Source organism: Megalobrama amblycephala, linkage group LG7, assembly GCF_018812025.1.
Source record: "Megalobrama amblycephala isolate DHTTF-2021 linkage group LG7, ASM1881202v1, whole genome shotgun sequence".
NCBI lineage: Eukaryota > Metazoa > Chordata > Actinopteri > Cypriniformes > Xenocyprididae > Megalobrama > Megalobrama amblycephala.
Genome location: NC_063050.1, coordinates 49,757,200 through 49,778,939, shown reverse-complemented (window position 1 = coordinate 49,778,939; position 21,740 = coordinate 49,757,200). Strand labels below are relative to the sequence as shown.

The 21,740-nt window shown below is 34.5% G+C and overlaps 1 protein-coding gene across 1 annotated transcript in view; it reads left to right on the top strand.

Annotated features, from left to right (window-relative positions):
* The window catches only part of si:ch73-383l1.1 (receptor tyrosine-protein kinase erbB-4), a 234,340-nt gene that overhangs the window by 123,963 nt on the left and 88,637 nt on the right, over window positions 1–21,740 (top strand). Inside the window, exon 2 of the mRNA XM_048197981.1 lies at window positions 5,269–5,420. Coding sequence (XP_048053938.1) covers window positions 5,269–5,420 — 152 coding nt within the window. The remainder of the gene's footprint in view (window positions 1–5,268; window positions 5,421–21,740) is intronic.

Sequence of the window (21,740 nt, the reverse complement as noted above, 5' to 3'; positions counted from 1 at the left end):
ACATGCTAACGAAACATTTAGAAAGACAATTTACAAATATCACTAAAAATATCATGTTATCATGGATCATGTCAGTTATTATCGCTCATCTGCCATTTTTCACTGTTTTCCTTGCTTGCTTACCTAGTCTGATGATTCAGCTGTGCACATCCAGACGTTAATACTGGCTGCCCTTGTCTAATGCCTTGAACATGGGCTGGCATATGCAAATATTGGGGTCATACATATTAATGATCCCGATTGTTACGTAACAGTCGGTATTATGTTGAGATTCACCTGTTCTTCGGAGGTCTTTTAAACAAATTAGATTTATATAAGAAGGAGGAAACAATGGAGTTTGAGACTCACTGTATGTCATTTCCATGTACTGAACTCTTGTTATTCAACTATGCCAAGGTAATTTCAATTTTTAATTCTAGGGCACCTTTAAAGATAATTTTTCATATTTCTTCCCATTGTTTGAGCAAGTTTTTGACTTGCATTCAATTGATCTTTGTTATTACTATCAACATAATTTGTTTCTTATATGAATTCATATTAAATAATTTATAGTGTGTATATATATATATATATATATATATATATATATAATATACACTCCGAACCACTGATTCGAAACTAAAGATTCGTAAAGCTTTGAAGCAGTGTTTTGAAATCACCCAACACTAGACATTGTTGAATAAAGTTGTTATTTTGTTTTTTCGCACAAAAAGTATTCTCGTCACTTCATAACATTGAGGTTGAACCACTGTAGTCATATGACTGTTTTGAATATGTCTTTAGTAGATTTCTGGGCATTTGAAAGTGTTAATTTTCTTGCCGTCAATGCAGGCCTCACTGAGCCATCAGATTTCATCAAAAATATATCAATTAGTGTTCTGAAGATGAACGAAGGTCTTACGGGTGTGGAACGACATGAGGGTGAGTAATGACAGATGACAGAATTGATGACAGAATTTTCATTTTTGGCTGAACTAACCCTTTAAGAGAGACTTGCTTTGGTATTCATGAACACTGATGCAGAAGTGACATAGTGAGTATTCCCTGCCAAAGGAAACTAAAGGCCATGTGTTTCATACAGGCACACATAAGCATTTTCACATGAATCATCGGATACTTTCTACTCACACACATTTACAACAATCCTCTTTGTGCTGGCAGTCATGGGCCAGCTGATGTAGCAGATGGTTCAGGCTGGACCCTGGAAGGTGTTTGATGGGTGGAAATAGGTGTATTTAATTGCATGTCAAGTCTGACACCTCTGCCAGGGTTAAAGGGGCCTGTCTGTTCCTGTGCCTGTTAGCCTTCACAGCTCCTTCAGCCAAGACTCATCACTGTCCCTGGAAATCATCGCTAATAGCACACACACAAACACAAACTCAAAAACAATAGTTCTCCACTGGTTCTCCACAGGGCTTAGATTCATACACCAGGCATCTCAAAACAGTAGCTACCACAGTTAGAGGGATAGTTCACCCAAAACTGAAAAGGTCGTCATCACATACTCACCCTAAAGTTGTTCTAAACCTGTATGAGCTTCTTTCACCAAAATGCCATTGGTCTAACTGTGCACATTTCATCAGTTTGTGTTACTCTAAAGAAAGTATATGCTTTTTAATATTTCATTAAATGTGGACATTTTCACTACAGTATTATACAAGTCATGCACTATTTTATTTTCTAATGCATATTCTGCTTTACTTGGAAATACCTTGTTGTGGAAGTTAAATGATGTGCAAAAACAAGTTGTCTTTAGACATAAAGTTTTATAATACAGTTCCCCATAGACTCAAATAATGGCACAAAAAGTCACACTATTCATATGACAATAAGTGTAGTACAATGTGGTTAAAACATTGTTTTTGCATCATCCAAAGCATGTGAAGTCTGTTGTATCATGCATTGCAAAAAGGTGCATAAAGACCCCATCAGTTTTTCCTATGAGAGAATGTTACTGAGTTACTCCAACCTGAAACAAAGCCAGAAGAGTTTTTGATATGCCTGAATAGAGTCTGGCATCTCTGAGATTCCACACAAGGATTAGTCTCTGGGATCAGTGAAACAATCACTCATCAAATACTTCATTAAAACCTGCCGAACAGAACCCTCGGTGTTCATTTGTGCAAAAAAAAAAAAAAATGAAAAGAGAAGCTGACGTTAACACTGTTGCCAGGCACACAGGCTTTCTAATTGAAAAAGCGTAAAATGTCTCTTTTATCTGGCTGTTGTGGATGGCAGATGTTTAGTGTTGCAAAAGCAGGTCAGTGGAAGCGTAAACGCACATGAACCTTCGCTCACTAATTTGGCTAATTACTTTCTTAAAGTAATGACCTGTGTCATTTCACACAATATGTGCGATGCTGGAGCGTCCATATGGAGAAAGAGATTTATGATTGTGTCCTGAGGACACTGCGCACATTGTTTAGAGAAGCTAATGCTGCTTTGGAAAGATTCCAAGTTTTTTTTTTTGTTTTTGTTTTTTTCTCACCCACCCACCTAATTTTTATTGTCTTTCATAGCTGCAGACAGTGGTGGATGAAGTACACAAATCAAGTATGAGTAAAAGTACTGATAAAAATATTACTCCAGTAAAAGTATTAAGTGCTCCTTTACTTGAGTAAAAGTACAAAAGTACTTAATTTTGTTTATGTTAAATGTCTATATTAAAAGTAAAAAGTACTGTATTACACACAGAGATAGAGCTTAAACAAGTTAAAGCTCAGTCTGACTTCATTATGAATTATTATGAATTAAGTAGCCAGCACTAGTCAATAAGGAAGATTATGCAGACAATTAATATATATTGATCTAAGATGTATTGAATATGTGCATTTTATTTTATTACCAAAACTTGTCATCACTGATAACTAGCTATTACTCATAATTAACTCAAGTGTGCAAACAAGTGAAAATAACAAATATAATATATACAAATCAGGAAAATGTGTGTTGAGAATTATAAACATACAATATAAAACATTTTAAGAGAAACGCTATTCAAACATACAAGTTTTATATCATTTGAAATTGCTATGGCAGTGGGGAAGATGCATGGGTATTAATTTGCATTATTTTATCATAATGTTTAGTTTTACATAATACCTACCCCATTCAGACGGTGATACACAAATGCGGACATGTCCACAATCAAGTATTTCATACAGTCTAAAAAATGCTGGGTTAAAAATAACTCATGTTGTGTTAAAAATGGACAAACCCAGCGATTGAATGGTTAAATGTTTGACCAACATGCTGGGTAGTTTTATTTAACTCAACTATTATTTAAAAATTACTATATTTCTGGCTTAAAATAAACCCAATATAGGTTGGAAATTAAAAATCAGACACAGAATTACTAGAGGCAACAGTAATAATCAAAAGGTGAACATTTATTAATAAGCAATTTAATAAATGTTTATTGTTTAATTATTATTCATTAAACTTATTAATACATGTTCATTTATTAAACATTTAAAGGTGCCATCGAACGTTTTTTTACAAGGTGTAATATAAGTCTAAGGTGTCCCCTGAATGTGTCTGTGAAGTTTCAGCTCAAAATACCCCATAGATTTTTTTTAATTAATTTTTTTAACTGCCTATTTTGGGGCATCATTAACTATGCACCGATTCTGTCACGAATCCTGTTCAGTTCTGGACTACATTTCCCATCATCCTCTCTGCCAGTCATCATCAGTCACATGCACACACTCTACACCAATCACCTGTTGCCACATACAGCCTAGCACTCCACACTGATCACCACACCCAGCTGCAGATTATTACCAGGACTATAAAGGACTTTCACACACACCACCTCACCACGAAGTCTTGATTCACCCTGTGACAATTCCGAGCGTTATTTCCCTGTCTGCCTGTCTGTTACCGTTCCTGTCTGTTTCCTGTTTATTGACCCGTTGCTGCCTGTCCTGACCCTTGCTTTGTATACCGACCTGTGAGTGATATCTGCCAGTCCTGACCTCTGCCTGTACCTGGATTACGATTCTGTCTACCCTCTGCTGTACCTGTTTGCTCCTGTTTGACCCTGCCTGTACGATCACGCTTACATTTAATAAAACGCTGCATTTGGATCTTACTCTGAGTCCCGCCTTCGTTACAGATTCAGACTGCTTCCCCTTTAATTGCTCGCGCTCTCCGCCCCCTCCCGAGCTCTCGACTCTATCACTGCATAAACAAAGTTCACACAGCTAATATAACCCTCAAAATGGATCTTTACAAAGTGTTCGTCATGCAGCATGTCTAATCGCGTGAGTATAGTATTTATTTGGATGTTTACATTTGATTCTGAATGAGTTTGATAGTGCTCCGTGGCTAACGGCTAATGCTACACTGTTGGAGAGATTTATAAAGAATGAAGTTGTGTTTATGAATTATACAGACTGCAAGTGTTTAAAAATGAAAATAGCGACGGCTCTCTTGTCTCCGTGAATACAGTAAGAAACTATGGTAACTTTAACCACATTTAACAGTACATTAGCAACATGTTAACGAAACATTTAGAAAGACAATTTACAAATATCACTATAAATATCATGTTATCATGGATCATGTCAGTTATTATTGCTCCATCTGCCATTTTTCGCTATTGTTCTTGCTTGCATGGGCTGGCATATGCAAATATTGGGGTCATACATATTAATGATCCTGACTGTTACGTAACAGTCGGTGTTATGTTGAGATTCGCCTGTTGTTCGGAGGTCTTTTAAACAAATGAGATTTACATAAGAAGGAGGAAACAATGGAGTTTGAGACTCACTGTTTGTCATTTCCATGTACTGAACTCTTGTTATTCAGCTATGCCAAGGTAAATTCAATTTTCAATTCGATGGCACCTTTAATAATGTTAATTTCCAACACATTTTGGGTTCATTTTAAGCAAGAAATACAGTCATTTTAAACAATAGTTGAGTTAAATAAAACTACCCAGCAGGTTTGGCAAAGATTTAACCCAACTTGGGTTCTTTTTAACCCAGCACTTTTTAGAGTGTACAGTGGGCTTAAACTGATCACCCTTTAACAGCAGTCGGACAGTTGTGACCTAAATGTGATCCTCACTTACAATAATAAATCTTAAAATTCAGCATTAGTAACTTACTTTAGTAAATACAGATCATTGAAAAATATACTTAAGTACAGTATTGCAGTAAAAATACTTTGTTACTGTCCACCACTGGCTGCAGTTATTCAAATCTTGCTATTTCATCTCTTATTTTTTCTCTCTCTCTCTGTCTCTCTCCTTCTCCTCTACAGTGTGTCCTGGCACTGATAACAAGCTCAGCACGCTCTCTGATTTGGACCAGCAGTACAGAACCCTTCGCCAGTTCTACGAGAACTGTGAGGTGGTCATGGGTAATCTGGAGATCACCAGTATTGAACGAAACCGTAACCTGTCTTTCCTCAAGGTAAGATTATCATTAACTGTCATTATCGGCACAGTCAAGGAAGGGCTTGATGAAGGACTCATCCAATGGGTAAATTATAGATTTTTGTCACAGTGCTATTGCAGGTACAGGACTTTCTACTGCAATACATACACGACACGCTGCTGTGAGCAAGTAAGACATTCTGCTGCTGTACAATATAGCATACATGAATTACCCGTAGCAGATCTATACAGGTGGAGCTGGGGAAGGTGAAAGCGGCTGCAAATGTTACAGCAAATGCTGACCAAGTATTTGAAGGTTGAGCAGCGAGCTCATTGGCTACTGATACAGCAGGAACTAATCAGCTGCGCCCTACAGAGAATGATGTGATTGCAAGCAGGTTGAGTTAAGCCTGTGCCATCTAGAGTTTCATGACAGAACTTTGTATTAAACATGAAGAAACAGTGTCAGTGTCCCTTTCAATTAGAATCACAACTTCATTTTCTACTGTAAATCACATCTCTGGTGTGTTCATGTTTCTTGCGGCTGCCCGACCTTGACTTACTGAACAGAAGAAATGAATGAAGGCAGAGCCTCAGAGTACACCTGACTACTATGTAATCGCCAAGTGCCGAAGGTGTTTACTAGCTGGAGTGAACTTTTCCAGAGAGTTTGCTTTGGCAAGCTGTTTCGAACTTATGAACAAACTTCGATTTCCCTTGTTGTACATAGAGGCCTGTATTGTGTATGTTTCAGGTACCTCTTTACTTAAAAAAAAAAAAAAACTTTTTTCATGAAAAGTGAGTTATGACTATCTGTTTTAGTAGTGTTTTTTTTTATATAAAATAAATGATTATTTATCATGTTTTTATTATAAAAACTCAGGATGACTCAAAAGTGTTAAATTAATAAATTATTATTAATATCTTAAAATAATCTAAATTAAAATGCAAAAAAAAAAAAAAGGTTATGCTGACATTTTCAGTAGAAATGTTATAGTTGATGTAGTCTTACATATCAGGGTAATTTTGGGACCTGCAGAGAATAGGGGCTGAAGTCTGCATTTCCTTTGATTGTCTGACAAGTAATGTAGCGTAGTGATCAGGGATGGTGGAAATTAATCAAAACCCTCTCAAGTTTCTGTATCTTTATTAATAAATTCCTAATCAGTGAAAAAGAGGATGGAAAGAGTTTAAAGTTTTAAAGAAGTAAAGTTGGGTAAAATTTTAGTTTCCGCCAAGTAGTTTTGAGAATAGTGAGATATATTCAGATGCACTCTAACACAATCTTTACCAAAAGTTAAATAATACATAATATTAAATGTACTTTTTCACTTATTGCCTTTGTTTTCTCATATGCTTTTAAGATAATTTACTTGCTTTACAATTGATGGCATTCTCTAGATATAAAGGTACTACCGTTCAAAAGTTATTTATTAATATTGTGAAATATTATTACAATTTAAACGAACTATTCTCTATACAGCCTATTGTCCACTACTGTATATGACAGTCAGCACCTTTTTATAAGCCTGTTGTGTCACCAAAGCCCGTCCACCGTCAGGATCCCGTGATGATGTTAGAGGCTTTGATTGACAGCTCATTAAAGTCTAATCAAGCCATTTGATGGCATGTTACATGCCAGCTGAGTGGGAACATCAAGCTCAGTTTTTGCAGACCACGCAGGATTTTCAGCACAGTGGGGCTGTACTCCGGTGTAATAATGCTTGAGTTGTTCTGGCTGGCTCTTGTTCTCTTACACGGGTCATTCACTCCAGTCTCTACGGTCCTTGTGAAGAGTGAAGTCGTTTCGGGCAGTAGTGAGAAGGCTGAGATTGTCTTAAAAGAATATCAGTATCACAAACATACAACAGTCTACTGCTCCACAGTCTCAGAGGAATGGGAACTGGAATTGCCAGTTACATATTAGTTTCATATGTTTATACCGCATTAGTCCTTCTAGTGTTCATGGTCACATAAGACAAATGAGAAATAACACTGAATAGTCTTCACTGTATAAATTAAATATAGATGAATCCTTATTAAACATACAAAAGTTATTCAGTCAAGAGCAGTGAGTGATTGTTCTTTGTCTTTTGTTGTTTGATTAACATTAAAAACAGAAGCAGCAGGTTTATTAGGCTGCTGTCACTTTAAGAGTGAATGCACGGATCTAATATACTGATACACTTGCATTTTATTTCTCAACTGCTTGCATTCACTTAAGACATAACATACTATGCTTATGAGGAAACTTGCCAATACAGGCATTTTGACATAATTTTGTGTGAATATGTCCATTCAAGAGCAGGAAGACACAAAAGAGGACTCAATTTAGTATTTGCGCGCTGTCTGAGAAGCGGCTTTCTGGGCGCGCGAATGTGTGTTACGCACACAACTTTTCAAACAGAGTGTGAGTATATATAGACATATAGACCCCTTAAAAGTTTGTAAACATTGCAACGTTTCCTGGTGGGCGGGGCTTAGCTGGAGGCAAAAAGAGGCGCTGGACGCAATGTTGACAAGCGTAAGCTAGCATGTTTTAGGAGGGATTTATTAAACATAGATGCAGAAGAAGGTTCAGAACTGTCCGAATATGTACAGTCACTGACTCTGCGGGACCGTGACAGCTATTTTTGTAAATTAAATTAAGTTTTGGATATTTCCTAGACAACATATGAATTACTTTCGGGTGGTTCGGGGAATTTTTTCAAGGCTTATTGTCTAATATAACCTAACGCTGGGCTAACTATGATTATGGCTAGCAATGTGGATTATTTTAAGAGACCATTCAAAGGATGGCACACTCATCTATCGCTGTATGTTTGTTTAACATTTAAGCTAGCTAGTGCACTGAAGGTTGGCGACTTTTCACCTATAAAACAGAAACTTGCTGATTTGTACTAGATAAAACCAACACACCATTACATATGCATCGATTATTTTACCTGATATGAAGTGTGCATTGCAAATGCACTTATTTATGATCGTCTCCGTCCAGTCTGTACGCCGTATTGCATTCAACCACAATTGTCTTTTTGATTTCTGTGAAGGAATGTCTGCCGGGAACTGGTAAAACTTTAGTTTTGATCCAAAAGTTTTGTTCCTTTTATTCTGGCTGTCAAAAACACAGCAAGACGACATTTCAAAGGTCAAAACCTCAAACTTTTAGCGCGCCTGCTATGAGTTCTTCCTTATGTTTTGCCTCCAGCTAGAGCGGTGACGTCACAGTGACGTAGGCGATTAAGGGGTCTATTGAGTTATCTTTTGTGTCTTCTTGCACTTGAATATTTAAATTGGCTTAAAAACACATGCAAATATACTTTCGTGATGATGCAGCACTGGCCCGATTGGCCGAGTGACAATTCCATCAACTGTCCCGAGCGTCGTTCACACTGGGGCCATCGGGCAGTCCTTATTGTACAGCCCTGACATGAACCATTTGAATGTCCATATATTTGTAATTGCTCTCATCTTGAAATATCATCCCATGCAGTTTTGCCCTTGCAGTGAAATGGATCTGTTAAAGAGTGTCTTGAGAATAAGAATTAATTTAATTTTAGTTTCACTGATTGGATCAAAGTCTTCACGATTTGTAGAATCACTGCCCAAAAACTGTTGAAATATGAAATTTAATTAGATTTGCTGATAATTGCAAAGCAGAGTCAGATATAAATCAGGGTTGCTTGCGTGTGGTTAGAATGTTGAACCGAGAGATCTGTAGTATAACATTTACTTTTTATAGGTTTTTCCTTCTGGTTCATCATAATTTGTCTGAAAATAAAGCTTCTGTGGATATGGTCATAAATATGTAATAAAATATTTTATAGGATACCTGAAATAAGAGTAATGAAACATATTCTTGTGAACACATAGCAGTTCTGCATCAGAATTGCTATATACTGTCTGCATCAATTTCTGTTGTCTTGTTTATATTAGACACATTTAAAGTCAACATTACATAAAAATGGACCCTGTTTACTTTCTGAATACACATTCCAGGTCTTGTTTTATATGATTAATCTGTGCACAAAGAAGAAAGTGTTTCTCATCAGTTGCTTTTCATTTGGCTGACGTCAGCAAGTCTTCTCAGCCACATGAATTAAATTGAATATCCTGCTTTACATAGAAATATATCAAATTAAAAATGGATTGCAAACACCCATGTCATGTTGACTTTAATGTATTCGTTTTTTGCTTTTTCTTCAAGTTTCAATACCTTTACTTACATTAAAATCCTCTGAAATCAAATCTGCCTTACAGATTGTAGGCAGGACAGATGTTGGTCATTAATCAAACTCATTAATATGAGATTGTTATGTTCTCTGGTTTCCACAAAGGTGTGCAATTTTATATTCAGGACGTAAATTCAGCTTCCATGTAGTTCAATCTTCAATATTTTTTATGCCGTTTTATTCACTTTTTTTCTATTAGCCTGTTAAATTTCAACTCAAATGACCAAATTCTGCTTTTAAGAACATCATAGAATCAATAGCCACATGTCCAAACCATTTTCATTGCTTAACTCTAATGACTATATGTCTGGCTTTAAATGAACCCAAAATAAGTTGGAAATTAAAAATCAGACACATAATTACTAGAGGCAACAGTAATAATCAAAAGGTAAACATATTAATAAATGCTAATTTCCAACTTTGGGTTCATTTTAAACAAGCAATACAGTATTTTTAAGCAATAGTTGAGTTAAATAAAACTACCTAGCAGGTTGGGAAAACATTTAACCCAACCGCTGGGTTGAAACAACCCAATTGCTGTGTTCTTCCATTTTCAATGCAACTTGGGTTGTTTTTAACAGAGTGTAGTATGGGAAATCAAACCAATCAGAGTTTTTGTCCAAACAAATGTTTTCTAATGTCTCTGACTATCAACATGTTGCAAATCAGGCTATTAGCTATTTTAAAAGAAGGGATATGTCCCTTCGACATAAACAAAGTAAGGAAAACTGTGTTAGGGAAAGAAGCGATTTATGCACATGGCAGATGCTTTTATCCAAAGTATCCATTGCATTCAAGGTATATATTTTGCCAATTCGTTGGAATCGAAGCCATCCTCTCGATGTTGATGGCTCCATGCAGGAATGCATTTTCATGTGGTCTCAATTTTCAACACATCTATTTATGTTTTCTGCATCCCCTCCTATCTACAGCTTTCTGTGTGATTCAGCGTAAGGGCCACTTGCATGTTCACAAGAGAATTTAAACGGAGCCTGTAATTTTGCTTCTGAGAGAGACAAAAAGCCACTCGACTCCTGGATTTCTGCTCTTTGGTTTCAGACAGCCTGCATTTTCACACTAAAATAAAATGTAGAAGAAGGTTTTTCTGTGATATACTGTCCAGAGTGAGAGCAGGTCTGTTGGAGGAAGTATTAATCAGTGTGATGGGCTAACAGCTCTGCCTCATTATCACTCTGTCACTGTGAGAGGTTGAGGCAGGTTCAGTGCAGGGCCGAGTGTTACTGCCATATTTAAGTGAGTCATTTGTTAAGGCTTGTACTTCACTAACTCATCGCCACAGCAATAGTCTGAGTTGTATTCATGTTTTGATCATTATATATACTAATTGTTCAAAGATGCATGCAAGATTTTGAATGTTTGTTCATCGTTTGCTGATTTAAAAAATCATAGGTGATTCATTTTACAAGAATTAACACCTATTGTACAATGTTTAGCATTTAACTTTTCCTCATGTTACACTCTAAAAAATGCTGGATTAAAAACAACCCAAGTTGGGTTGAAAATGGAAAAACCCAGCGGTTGGGTTAAATGTTTGGCCAACATGCTGGGTAGTTTTATTTAACTCAACTATTGTTTAAAAATGACTATATGTCTGGCTTAAAATGAGCCCAATATAGGTTGGAAATTAAAAATCAGACACATAATTACTAGAGGAAACAATAATAATCAAATGATACACATTTATTAATAAGCAATTTAATACATGTTTATTATTTAATTATTATTAATTAAACTTATTAATAATTGTTCATTTAATAAACATATTAATAAATGTTAATTTCCAAAAAACTTTGGGTTCATTTTAAGCAAGCAATACAGTAATTTTTAAACAAAAGTTGAGTTAAATAAAACTACCCAGCAGGTTGGGCAAACATTTAACCCAACCACTAGGTTTGTCCATTTTCAACCCAGCTTGGGTTGTTTTTTAACCCAGCATTAAAACCCAGCATTTTTTTTTTTTTATATAGTATTTTACTATGCTTACTAACCGTATAATTTTGCATAGATAGTGTAGATGTTCAAATAGATCCTCCTTTATTCCAGACTTTGAACCAGAACTGTGAATCTGCTTTACTATGGTAATTCAGGCTGACTCAGCCAAGTTACATAGTCTATAAATAGCTTCATGGAAGCCCTATATTCTAATACATTTCATAAATATACATTTTTGTGTTAATCTTTGCAGAACTCTGACCGTCACAGCTTGATTTAGTTGGCCTTTACTACTTCGCTGGTGTCCCATGGCCCTGTTTGTTACACAATGGGTCTGTTCCAACATTTAATGAGCTGCCTTGCTGCATACTGCCAATATAGGCAGATGTCTGCTATGACAGCATCCAAACAATGAAGGAACCTCTTAAGGGACCGACGTTTGAACCCTCTGCACAGGCAGCAACTCAAATACTAAGAGACTCTACTTACAGTTGACTCTAAGGCCCTGTTTACACCTGGTATTAAGATGTGTTTTGGTCAATCTCATCACCAAAAAAATAAATAAATAAAAAAATAAAAAAATTTGCAGCACAGTCATTTTCAACATTGATAATAATCTTAAATGTTTCTTGAGCATCAAATCATCATATTAGAATGATTTCTGAAGGATCATGTGACACTGAAGACTGGAGTAATGATGCTGAAAATTCAGCTTTGATCACTGGAATAAATTACTTTTTAAAATACATTCAAATAGAAAGTAGTTAATTTTAGAACTTCACAATATTACTGTATTATAATATTAGCATTAGATCCTTTTTTTTTTAAACTGTAGTGAATATTTGAAAACTCCTCAGCTCATCGCAGTGCACTTTGGGATTGCCTTGTCTGTAAAGGAAACATGGAATTCTGCTTTCTTTGTCAAAACAAGATATCTAAGCTATATTTAGAAGTTCCCTTCCATTTGAAACAGCCTTTGAACTGGAAGTGTGCCTGTGCTGTCTAACTAGGCGGCTCACTAAGTTTTGGAACAGAGCTAATAATTCACAGTTTCACTGGCAGTTTTTCTTACAATTCCATTCCTCAAAAGTTATGTTCACACAAGAAACAAGCCTGCTGGGTGGACCATTATTGCTGTCCAGCCTAGGATTTCCTAGTAGATTATTATTACTTTTTTTCACCGGGTAATATTAGTATCATTTCAAGGATGTTTCTACTACCGCAAATATTCGAGCACAGACCAGAGCTTGTTAAACTATTCTGCTTGTGATAATGCAAAGGCCATATATATATAGATAGGGTCACGATGAACTGAACTGCATGATGGATAGTTCTGTGTCCAATGCCCTGCAGCGGTGTGTAGTTGTGTTCTTATTAGTGGGTAAACAGATGGGAGGATGAGGTGAGCTGATGTTTGAGATGCTGCTGGCAACACTGCTGCCCAACAGCTTGTCCTCTACTATTAGAGTTCATGCATGGTGGCGTGGCTATATATTGGCTTGGTTTTAAACTTAATCAGGCTACATACCTAAAAAGCATTTTAGATTGGTGTTTTCTCGAAACACTTAACTCAGTAAGCTGCCTTTTAATGTTTTTTGTCACTTAAATAGATGGCATTGCATATATTATTCACAGATAAAGCAATCCCAGAATGCATTGTGATACTCTTATTCAACATCAGATGGAGGCAATAGAAAGTTCAGTAGAAAATAACTAGTATTTGTGTTTGCTGTCTATTATTTTTCATTTTTATGAGAGTGTTATTTTTTTTAATTTTAGCATTATTCTAATGTCAGAGTGTTCTAGAATCAGCTGTGTGTCTATGCCTCGTTGGAATCTTTAATGCAGTTAATTTTGCTTTAGAAAAGCAGTTCAAAAGTTTAGGATCAGTATTTATTTACTTTTAAAGAATTTAATACTTTTCTTCTGCAAAGATGCATTAAAGTGATCAAAAGTCGCAGTGAAGATTTGTAATGTTACAAAACTGTGTTTTTTTTATACATTTTATTCTACGGAGCCCCACACATGACATTCAGGGAGAAAAAAAAAAATAGTAGGCTAAATCGGGCATACAATTTACTAATTTGTTCTTTCAGTTTATAAATCATGTGCACGATTTACTAATTTGTTTACTTGATTTACTAAATCGTGCACACAATTTATAAATCAAGGGAACGAAATAGTAAATCGTGTGCATGATTTAGCAAATTGAGGTAAAGGAAATAGTAAATTGTGTGCATGATTTAGCAAATCAAGGGAAATAAATAGTAAATTGTGCACACCACTTAGCAAACTGAGGTGATGAAATAGTAAATTGTGCACACAATTTAGTAAATGGAGAGAACTAATTAGTAAAGCATGTGCATGATTGAGGAAATCAAAGAAACAAAAGTAAATTGTGTGCACGATTTAGCAAATTGAGGGAAATAAATAGTAAATTGTGCACATGATTTAGCAAATCGAAGTAACGAAATAGTAAATCGTGCATGCGATTTAGAAAATCGAGGGAAATAAATAGTAAATTGTGCTCACAATTTAGCAAATCGAGAGAAATAAATAGTAAATGGTGCACGCGATTTAGCAAATTGAGGGAACTAATTAGTAAAGCGTGCGCACAATTTAGGAAATCGAGGGAACTAAATAGTAAATTGTGCTCACGATTTAGCAAATGGAGAGAACTAATTAGTAAAGCATGTGCATGATTGAGGAAATCAAAGAAACAAAAGTAAATTGTGAGCACGATTTAGCAAATCGAGGGAAATAGTAAATTGTGCACATGATTTAGCAAATCGAAGTAACGAAATAGTAAATCGTGCATGCGATTTAGAAAATCAAGGGAAATAAATAGTAAATTGTGCACACCATTTAGCAAATCGAGGCAACGAAATAGTAAATCGTGCTCACGATTAAGCAAATCGAGAGAAATAAATAGTAAATGGTGCACACGATTTAGCAAATTGAGGGAACTAATTAGTAAAGCGTGCGCACGATTTAGCAAATCGAGGGAAATAAATAGTAAATTGTGCACACCACTTAGCAAATTGAGGTAATGAAATAGTAAATTGTGCACACAATTTAGTAAATTGAGAGAACTAATTAGTAAAGCATGCGCATGATTGAGGAAATCAAAGAAACAAAAGTAAATTGTGCGCACAATTTCGCAAATCGAGGGAAATAAATAGTAAATTGTGCACATGATTTAGCAAATCGAAGTAACGAAATAGTAAATCGTGCATGCGATTTAGCAAATCGAGGGAAATAAATAGTAAATTGTGCACACCACTTAGCAAATCGAGGCAACGAAATAGTAAATCATGCTCACGATTAAGCAAATCGAGGGAAACAAATAGTAAATTGTGCACATGATTTAGCAAATCGAGGGAAACAAATAGTAAATTGTGCACATGATTTAGCAAATCGAGGGAAACAAATAGTAAATTGTGCACATGATTTAGCAAATCAAGGGAAACAAATAATAAATTGTGCACATGAATTAGCAAATCGAGGTACTCAAAATAGTAAATTGTACACACGATTTACTAAATCGAGGGAACTAATTAGTAAAGCGTGTGCACGATTTAGCAAATCGAGGGAAATAAATAGTAAATTGTGCACACCACTTAGCAAATCGAGGCAACGAAATAGTAAATTTTATGCATGATTTAGCAAATCGAGGTAATGAAATAGTAAATTTTGCACACGATTTAGTAAATTGAGAGAACTAATTAGTAAAGCATGCGCATGATTTAGCAAATCGAAGAAACAAAACTAAATCGTGCTCACGATTTAGCAAATCGAGGGAAATAAATAGTAAATTGTGCGCATACATGTCATGTGTTGGGCTCCGTACTATTCATCAAAGTATCCTGGAAAAAATGTATCACAGTTTCCACAAAAATATGAAGCAGCACAACACTCAATTTCAACACTGATAATAATAAATGTTTCTTGAGTAGCAAATCAGCATATTAGAATGATGCCTAGATTTTGCACACAGCTCATTTGTAGTCCTGATACATCGCATAAGCTAATGTGGAAATAAAATAAAGGCCTTAATTGTATCCCTGCTCAGAGGGTATTATAGTGCCAGTTTCTGACCTGGTTGCACTTAATCTTAACCTTTCTGAAAGTAAAGGGCAAAACTGATCACGTATCAGCAGTTAGTAATAACTTCTGTCCTATTTTAGAAAGCCACTGTTGTTTCTCATTCTAGCCTCCACAGTTTCTTATTAGATATGACACAGCACTGTGGCAAGGTCTCAGAGGTGAAATAATTTCCTGAGAGCAATTACAGGCACCAGGAATTCCCATGATTGCCATTATATTAAAAGGTATGGCTATAAAAGCGAATTATAATTGAACGATCACCATTTATCTGAATAAGGCTCCATCTTTCCTTGCATCACAAGGGGAAATGCTGCCCGTATTAAGCTACCAATTTAAATCACATCCATTGTACATTCATAATTGTTTAAAGCAGCCTCAGGCTTTTTGTGTGTGTGTTCGCAAACAAGAAGTTTATTACTGTGAGTCAAGTTTTTTTTGTTTGTTTTTTTTTTCCTTTAAGGAGACTGGTGGGATCTTAAAGACTTTTAAATTGCAATGTAGTGGAATTAGCAACAGATCATTTCTTCCATATTGTGATGTACATCCAAATTAAATGGGTTATTGAAAAGGGAAAAAAAAGAAAAAAAAGTAGGGTGGAGACTTAGTTCAATCCATCTGTCTGAATGTGAACATGCAGTTGATTGTAAAAAAGGGGGGCGGAGTTTAAGCAAGTAATTTGAGATGTCGGGCATACATCACCAGAGGGGACACTGTCATTTCACCAGAAAATCGAATTTATATTTTGATAAATTGTGAGGTTAAAACATAAAAAAGAAACATATGTATGGATGAATTGTTCAAAATAAGATCTTAAATATGCATTTAGAAAATAGATAGGGTGTATTTCAATTTCATGCCAGCTTTATACAAATGGCAGATTTGTTTGTTTGTTTTTTAATGCATATTAGTATACACACATAGTCAAACATACAGCCTCCAGTGTCTGTGATTTTTCCCTCCGAAATCCATGTTTTTACTGTTACACAGTAGGGGGCACTAATACGCATCTTCTGAAAGAGTACAGAATCTCCTGATCAAAACATGGGAGAAGAAGAAGCAAGAGGGTGATAAAAGATTGCTAATGCAAATGTAAAATAACGCAATCATCAAACATTAAACTGCATATAAATCAAAACTGCCTAACGTTACTGAGTGAAACATCGACCCAGGAAGGGTTAATGACTGTGAAGCTTTGGGGTTGTTGATGGATTCGATCTACTCCATCTGTGTTTTAATCATCGTCCTGGATCCGATCCGGATGTAGTCTTTGACAAAAAATGTTGATTTTCTCAGCTTTTTATTTAAAATCTTGCTTTAAAAAAAAAAAAAAACGTTACCCAGATTTAAGTGTTCATAAAAAAAGGATGCATGAAGCTAGAATAAAATGTTTTAAAATGGAAAGAGTATACAGTATATCAAGTATAAAAAAAATTATTCCTATATAGAAACATAGTAGTATACTTATAGTGCAAAAATAATATATAAATAGTCAACTATAAGTATGATGTTATGTTCACTTAAAAAAAGGTACATGTATACTTAGTAGTTTACTGAAAGTACACTTCAAAGTGTACTTTTATATACTAAAAATGTACTACAAGTATTTGACTAGTACACTATAAGTTTACTTGTAGTATAGAAAAACTTATATAGTAAACTGGTTGTGCACTCAAAGTTTACTATTGTTACACTTAAAGTATACTTAAAAGTATACTTTTATACACTAAAAAGTAGGCCAGTTTAGTCCTAAGTAGAATTGAAACTGTACATTTACAAGTATTTTTTTGTAATGGAAGTTAAAAGTTCCTACTGGGAACTTTCCCACTTCCAAGGACAAACGGAACGCATCATAATTAGTACAAAAATCAAAGTGCATATGTAAGCTTGTACAATGTATATGTGTGGTTATAAAACGTCTCAGTTATGTATGTAACCCTTGTTCCCTGAAGAAGAGAACTGAGACGTCTCGTCGGACCGATGAAATGGGATCTCAATTCGTCGGTATGACGAGACATCGAGAGTGACTGAATGAAAGGAAACTTGTATATTTAGTACACACTTACTGCGCTAATGCCGAAATTGTGCTTATACCCCAGCAGATGTATAAAAAATGAAGTATAGATTGGGCTTTACTGCTTTCAATCTCAATAAAAGACTGAAAAAGCCACTTTGAGGTGGGATGTTCTTGGCCTCGTTTGCAGACAGCATCAATTGAATACATTTCTATTAATCCAGCCTAGCTAAGTGATTGAAGCACCTCCTTTTGGTTTGGCGTCTCTGAAATGGAGATGTCTAAAATCAACATAATGATTAACACTCAGGAATCCAAGTGTTATAACGAGGGTTTGGTGAAGCCTCCTGTGTTTGTGATCTTCAGCTGTTCAACTGAATTGTTTCTCTCCATGGGTTTTTAATATCTACCCTGTCACAGCTGGTTTTGATCAAGCACATGTGTTGTTATGTCACCTGCTGCTAAAGTGGAACAAACAGATTGCATTTAACATTGACATTTATATTGTTTGCTCTTGGGCTGGAATGCAAAAGGAGTAATTGCTGCCCGCTCAGCTTTATCATTACCACGTTCGCTCAGCGTTGATAATATCGAGTCAGCGTTGCTGCCTCACCTACAGTAATACTGTGTTTGCACTATTTTTTTCTTTTGCATACTATTAGTATAGGAATCCAAGACTAAAATTCAAACTGCAGAGATGAGTTTAGTTGTTGTGTGAGATTTGTACTTGTAAGGGCATGTTCCAAAATTAAGATGTGTATAAAATAAGTATACTACAAATACATTTACATATTTATGTGCTAAAAAGGTACCCTGCAATTGTATTTTTCTTTACTAATCTGATATACTTAAAGTCTGCTAAATTGGAACTATGAATTGTGTTCCTAATGCACTTTAATTGTGCAGAAGTAGTGCTGAGGTCCAACTAAACACATACTGAAGTACATGTTATTGTGCTAAAGTGGAACTACTATTCAAATTTACTTTAAATATCTTGCATTTAAAGACTGATATTACACTCTAAAAAATGCTGGTTTAAAAACAACCCAAGTTGGGTTAAAAATTGACCAATCCATTGATTGGGCTCTTTTAACCCAACGAATGAGTTGTTTTAACCCAGCAGTTGGTTGGGTTAAATGTTTGCCCAACCTGCTGTCAGTTTTATTTAACTCAGCTATCGTTTAAAAATTACTGTATTGCTTGCTTAAAATGAACCCAAAATATGTTGCAAATTAACTATATTATTAAAATGTTTAAGTGAACATATTAATAAGTTTTCAAAAGATAAAACAGCGAAACTCCTAATATTACTTCCAATATTTCCAAATTATGTTCATTTTCATAGAGTGGGCCAATATCGTGACGATTATTTAAAATCAATCGGGAGAAGCAGATATCGTTATCGTGATTAAAATACGATTAATCGTGCAGCCCTAATTTAATTTAATTTGACTTGACATTTGATATTCAACAGTATTCTTGACATTTATTCAACAGTGCTTTTGATCTGCCTGCATTGACACTATTCTTTAAAAGGAAAATTATATACCAATTATCAATGTAAAGCTGCTATGACATGATTGTAAAAAGCGCTATATAAAAAAAAAAAATAAAAAAAATAATTAAACAATAAACGTATTAATTTGTTTATTAATAAATGTTCGCATTTTGATTATTATTGTTTCCTCTAGTATTTTTAATTTCCAACCTATTTTGGGTTCATTTTAAGCCAGCCATATAGAACTTTTTAAAACAATAGTTGGGTTAAATAAAACTGCCCAGCAGTTTGTGCAAACATTTAACCCAACTGCTGGGTTAAAACAACCCAATCTCTAGGTTTGTCCATTTTCATCCCAACTTGGGTTGTTTTTAACCCAGCATTTTTTAGAGTGTATACAAAGATCATACAATCCTTATTAATAGTGATAACACATTTTAGGCTTAATATTAAGAAATGTGCATTGTGCAATAAAGATATACTCCAAACAAAGTTTATAATTTTATATCTGTAATTCTTAAGTGATATGTCAATAAATATGTAAATGGATTTGAAGTATACTTAGTATAAAATAAATGTATTTTAAATAGATTTAGGTGTGTGTGTGTGCATATATATATATATATATATATATATATATATATATATATATATATATATATATATATATATATATATATATATATATATATATATATATATATATATATATATATATATATATATATATATATATATATATATATATATATATATATATATATATATATATATATATATATATATATATGTTAACCTAGTATTAGCCTATGCAGAACCCACCCATAAATGTGATTTCATATTCATCTTTAAAAAATGAGAGAAATTCCCAGGGAGAAACTGCACTACCCATATTTTACTTTTTAAATTATTACTTTCTTTTCAGCAAGGGCACATTAAATTGACCAAAAGGGATAGTACACACATTTACAATGTTACATTTAAAATATGTTTTATTTCTTTTTATTCATCAAATAATGTTATCAAGGTTTCCACCAAAATATTAAGCATCACAACTGTTTTCATCATTAATAATAATCAGAAATGTTTCTGAGCAGCAAATCATCATATTAGAATGATTTCTGAAGGATCATGTGACACTGAAGACTGGAGTAATGATGCTGAAAATTCAGCTTTGATCACTGAAAAAAATATATATATATATATATATATTTTTTAAATATATATTATTATTATTTAAAACATTGTGACAATATCTCACAATATTATTGTTATTTTTGTATTTTCGATCAGATAAATGAAGCCTTGGTGACTCTTTTTCCAAAAAATCTTTCTTCTCTATTGTGGTATATATATCCGAGTGAAAGAGCTTCTCGAACAAGAAAAAAAATGTAGGGCAAGACTTGATTTGTCAAGCGGGAATTGATTGGATGGTTGTGGTTTGCTGTTCTGAACTCACTCCCTCATACTCTCCGTAATTTTTCTTCTCTGTCTACTTTCAAGACCCAGCTACAAACATATCTGTTTGATATGTATTTTCAATAATGTGGCTGCATGTGGCCTTGTGTGTTTGCAGTATATGTGTGTTCAGTTGTATTTGTAATGCATACAAGTGACCTTGAACTATGGAGCTGCTGCTTCTTCTTCTTATATACAGTAATAAACACTGCAATATTCCATAAAAAAAATAAGATTTGTCCGTTTTGATTTGATGGTGACTTTAAGACTGTTTTTGGTGCACAAAACATTGCCTACATGCTGGGGGGAAAAGAAAATAGCATAAAATGCTACAAAAGTACAGAATATGGCAGCTTTAAAGTGGCAGAATCATCCACCCATTTGAACTTGACTTTAAATACATTGCTCGGTTTGTTCAATTTGTTTTCCAGCTGCTCAAGTGGAGAGATTGACTCATGCTGGCATTATTTTTATTTTTTTTCAGGCAACACGTGGACATCAGCGTGATTAGTGTGAAGATAAATATATAATATCAGACTCCGTGACATAGTTTGTTTTACAATTTACAAACAAATGTAAAATTCCAATAATGCCTGCAGGAAAAAATAAAGGTGTATAATGGGAGAGAGCTTTTGGAACTTGAATGTGTTTGATTTGTGAGGTTCCATTTGGAACTTTACTACAATTTGAGCTAAAAGTATCTGTTCGTAATGTATGTTGAAACAGCGTTACAAAACCCCAGGCTTTCAGTATTATAAAGGTGAACATAAGTGAGATTTTGAAACTACCGTAAAATGTGTAGGAATGTTTTATATATGTGCTTTATATATGTAAACTACAGTTCAAAAGTTCAGGGTCGGTAAGATTATGTTTATGAAAGAAGTCTCTTGTGCCCATCGATGCTGCATTTATTTGATGACAAAATACAGGAAAACAGTAATATTGTGAAATATTATTACAATTTAAAACAGCTGTTTCCTATTTTAATATGTCATTTAATATGTCATTTTTAATATTTAATAAGTCATTCTAATATGCTTGATCAATTTTATCATAATTTCTTATTATCAATGTTAAAAACACTTGTGTCACTTATTC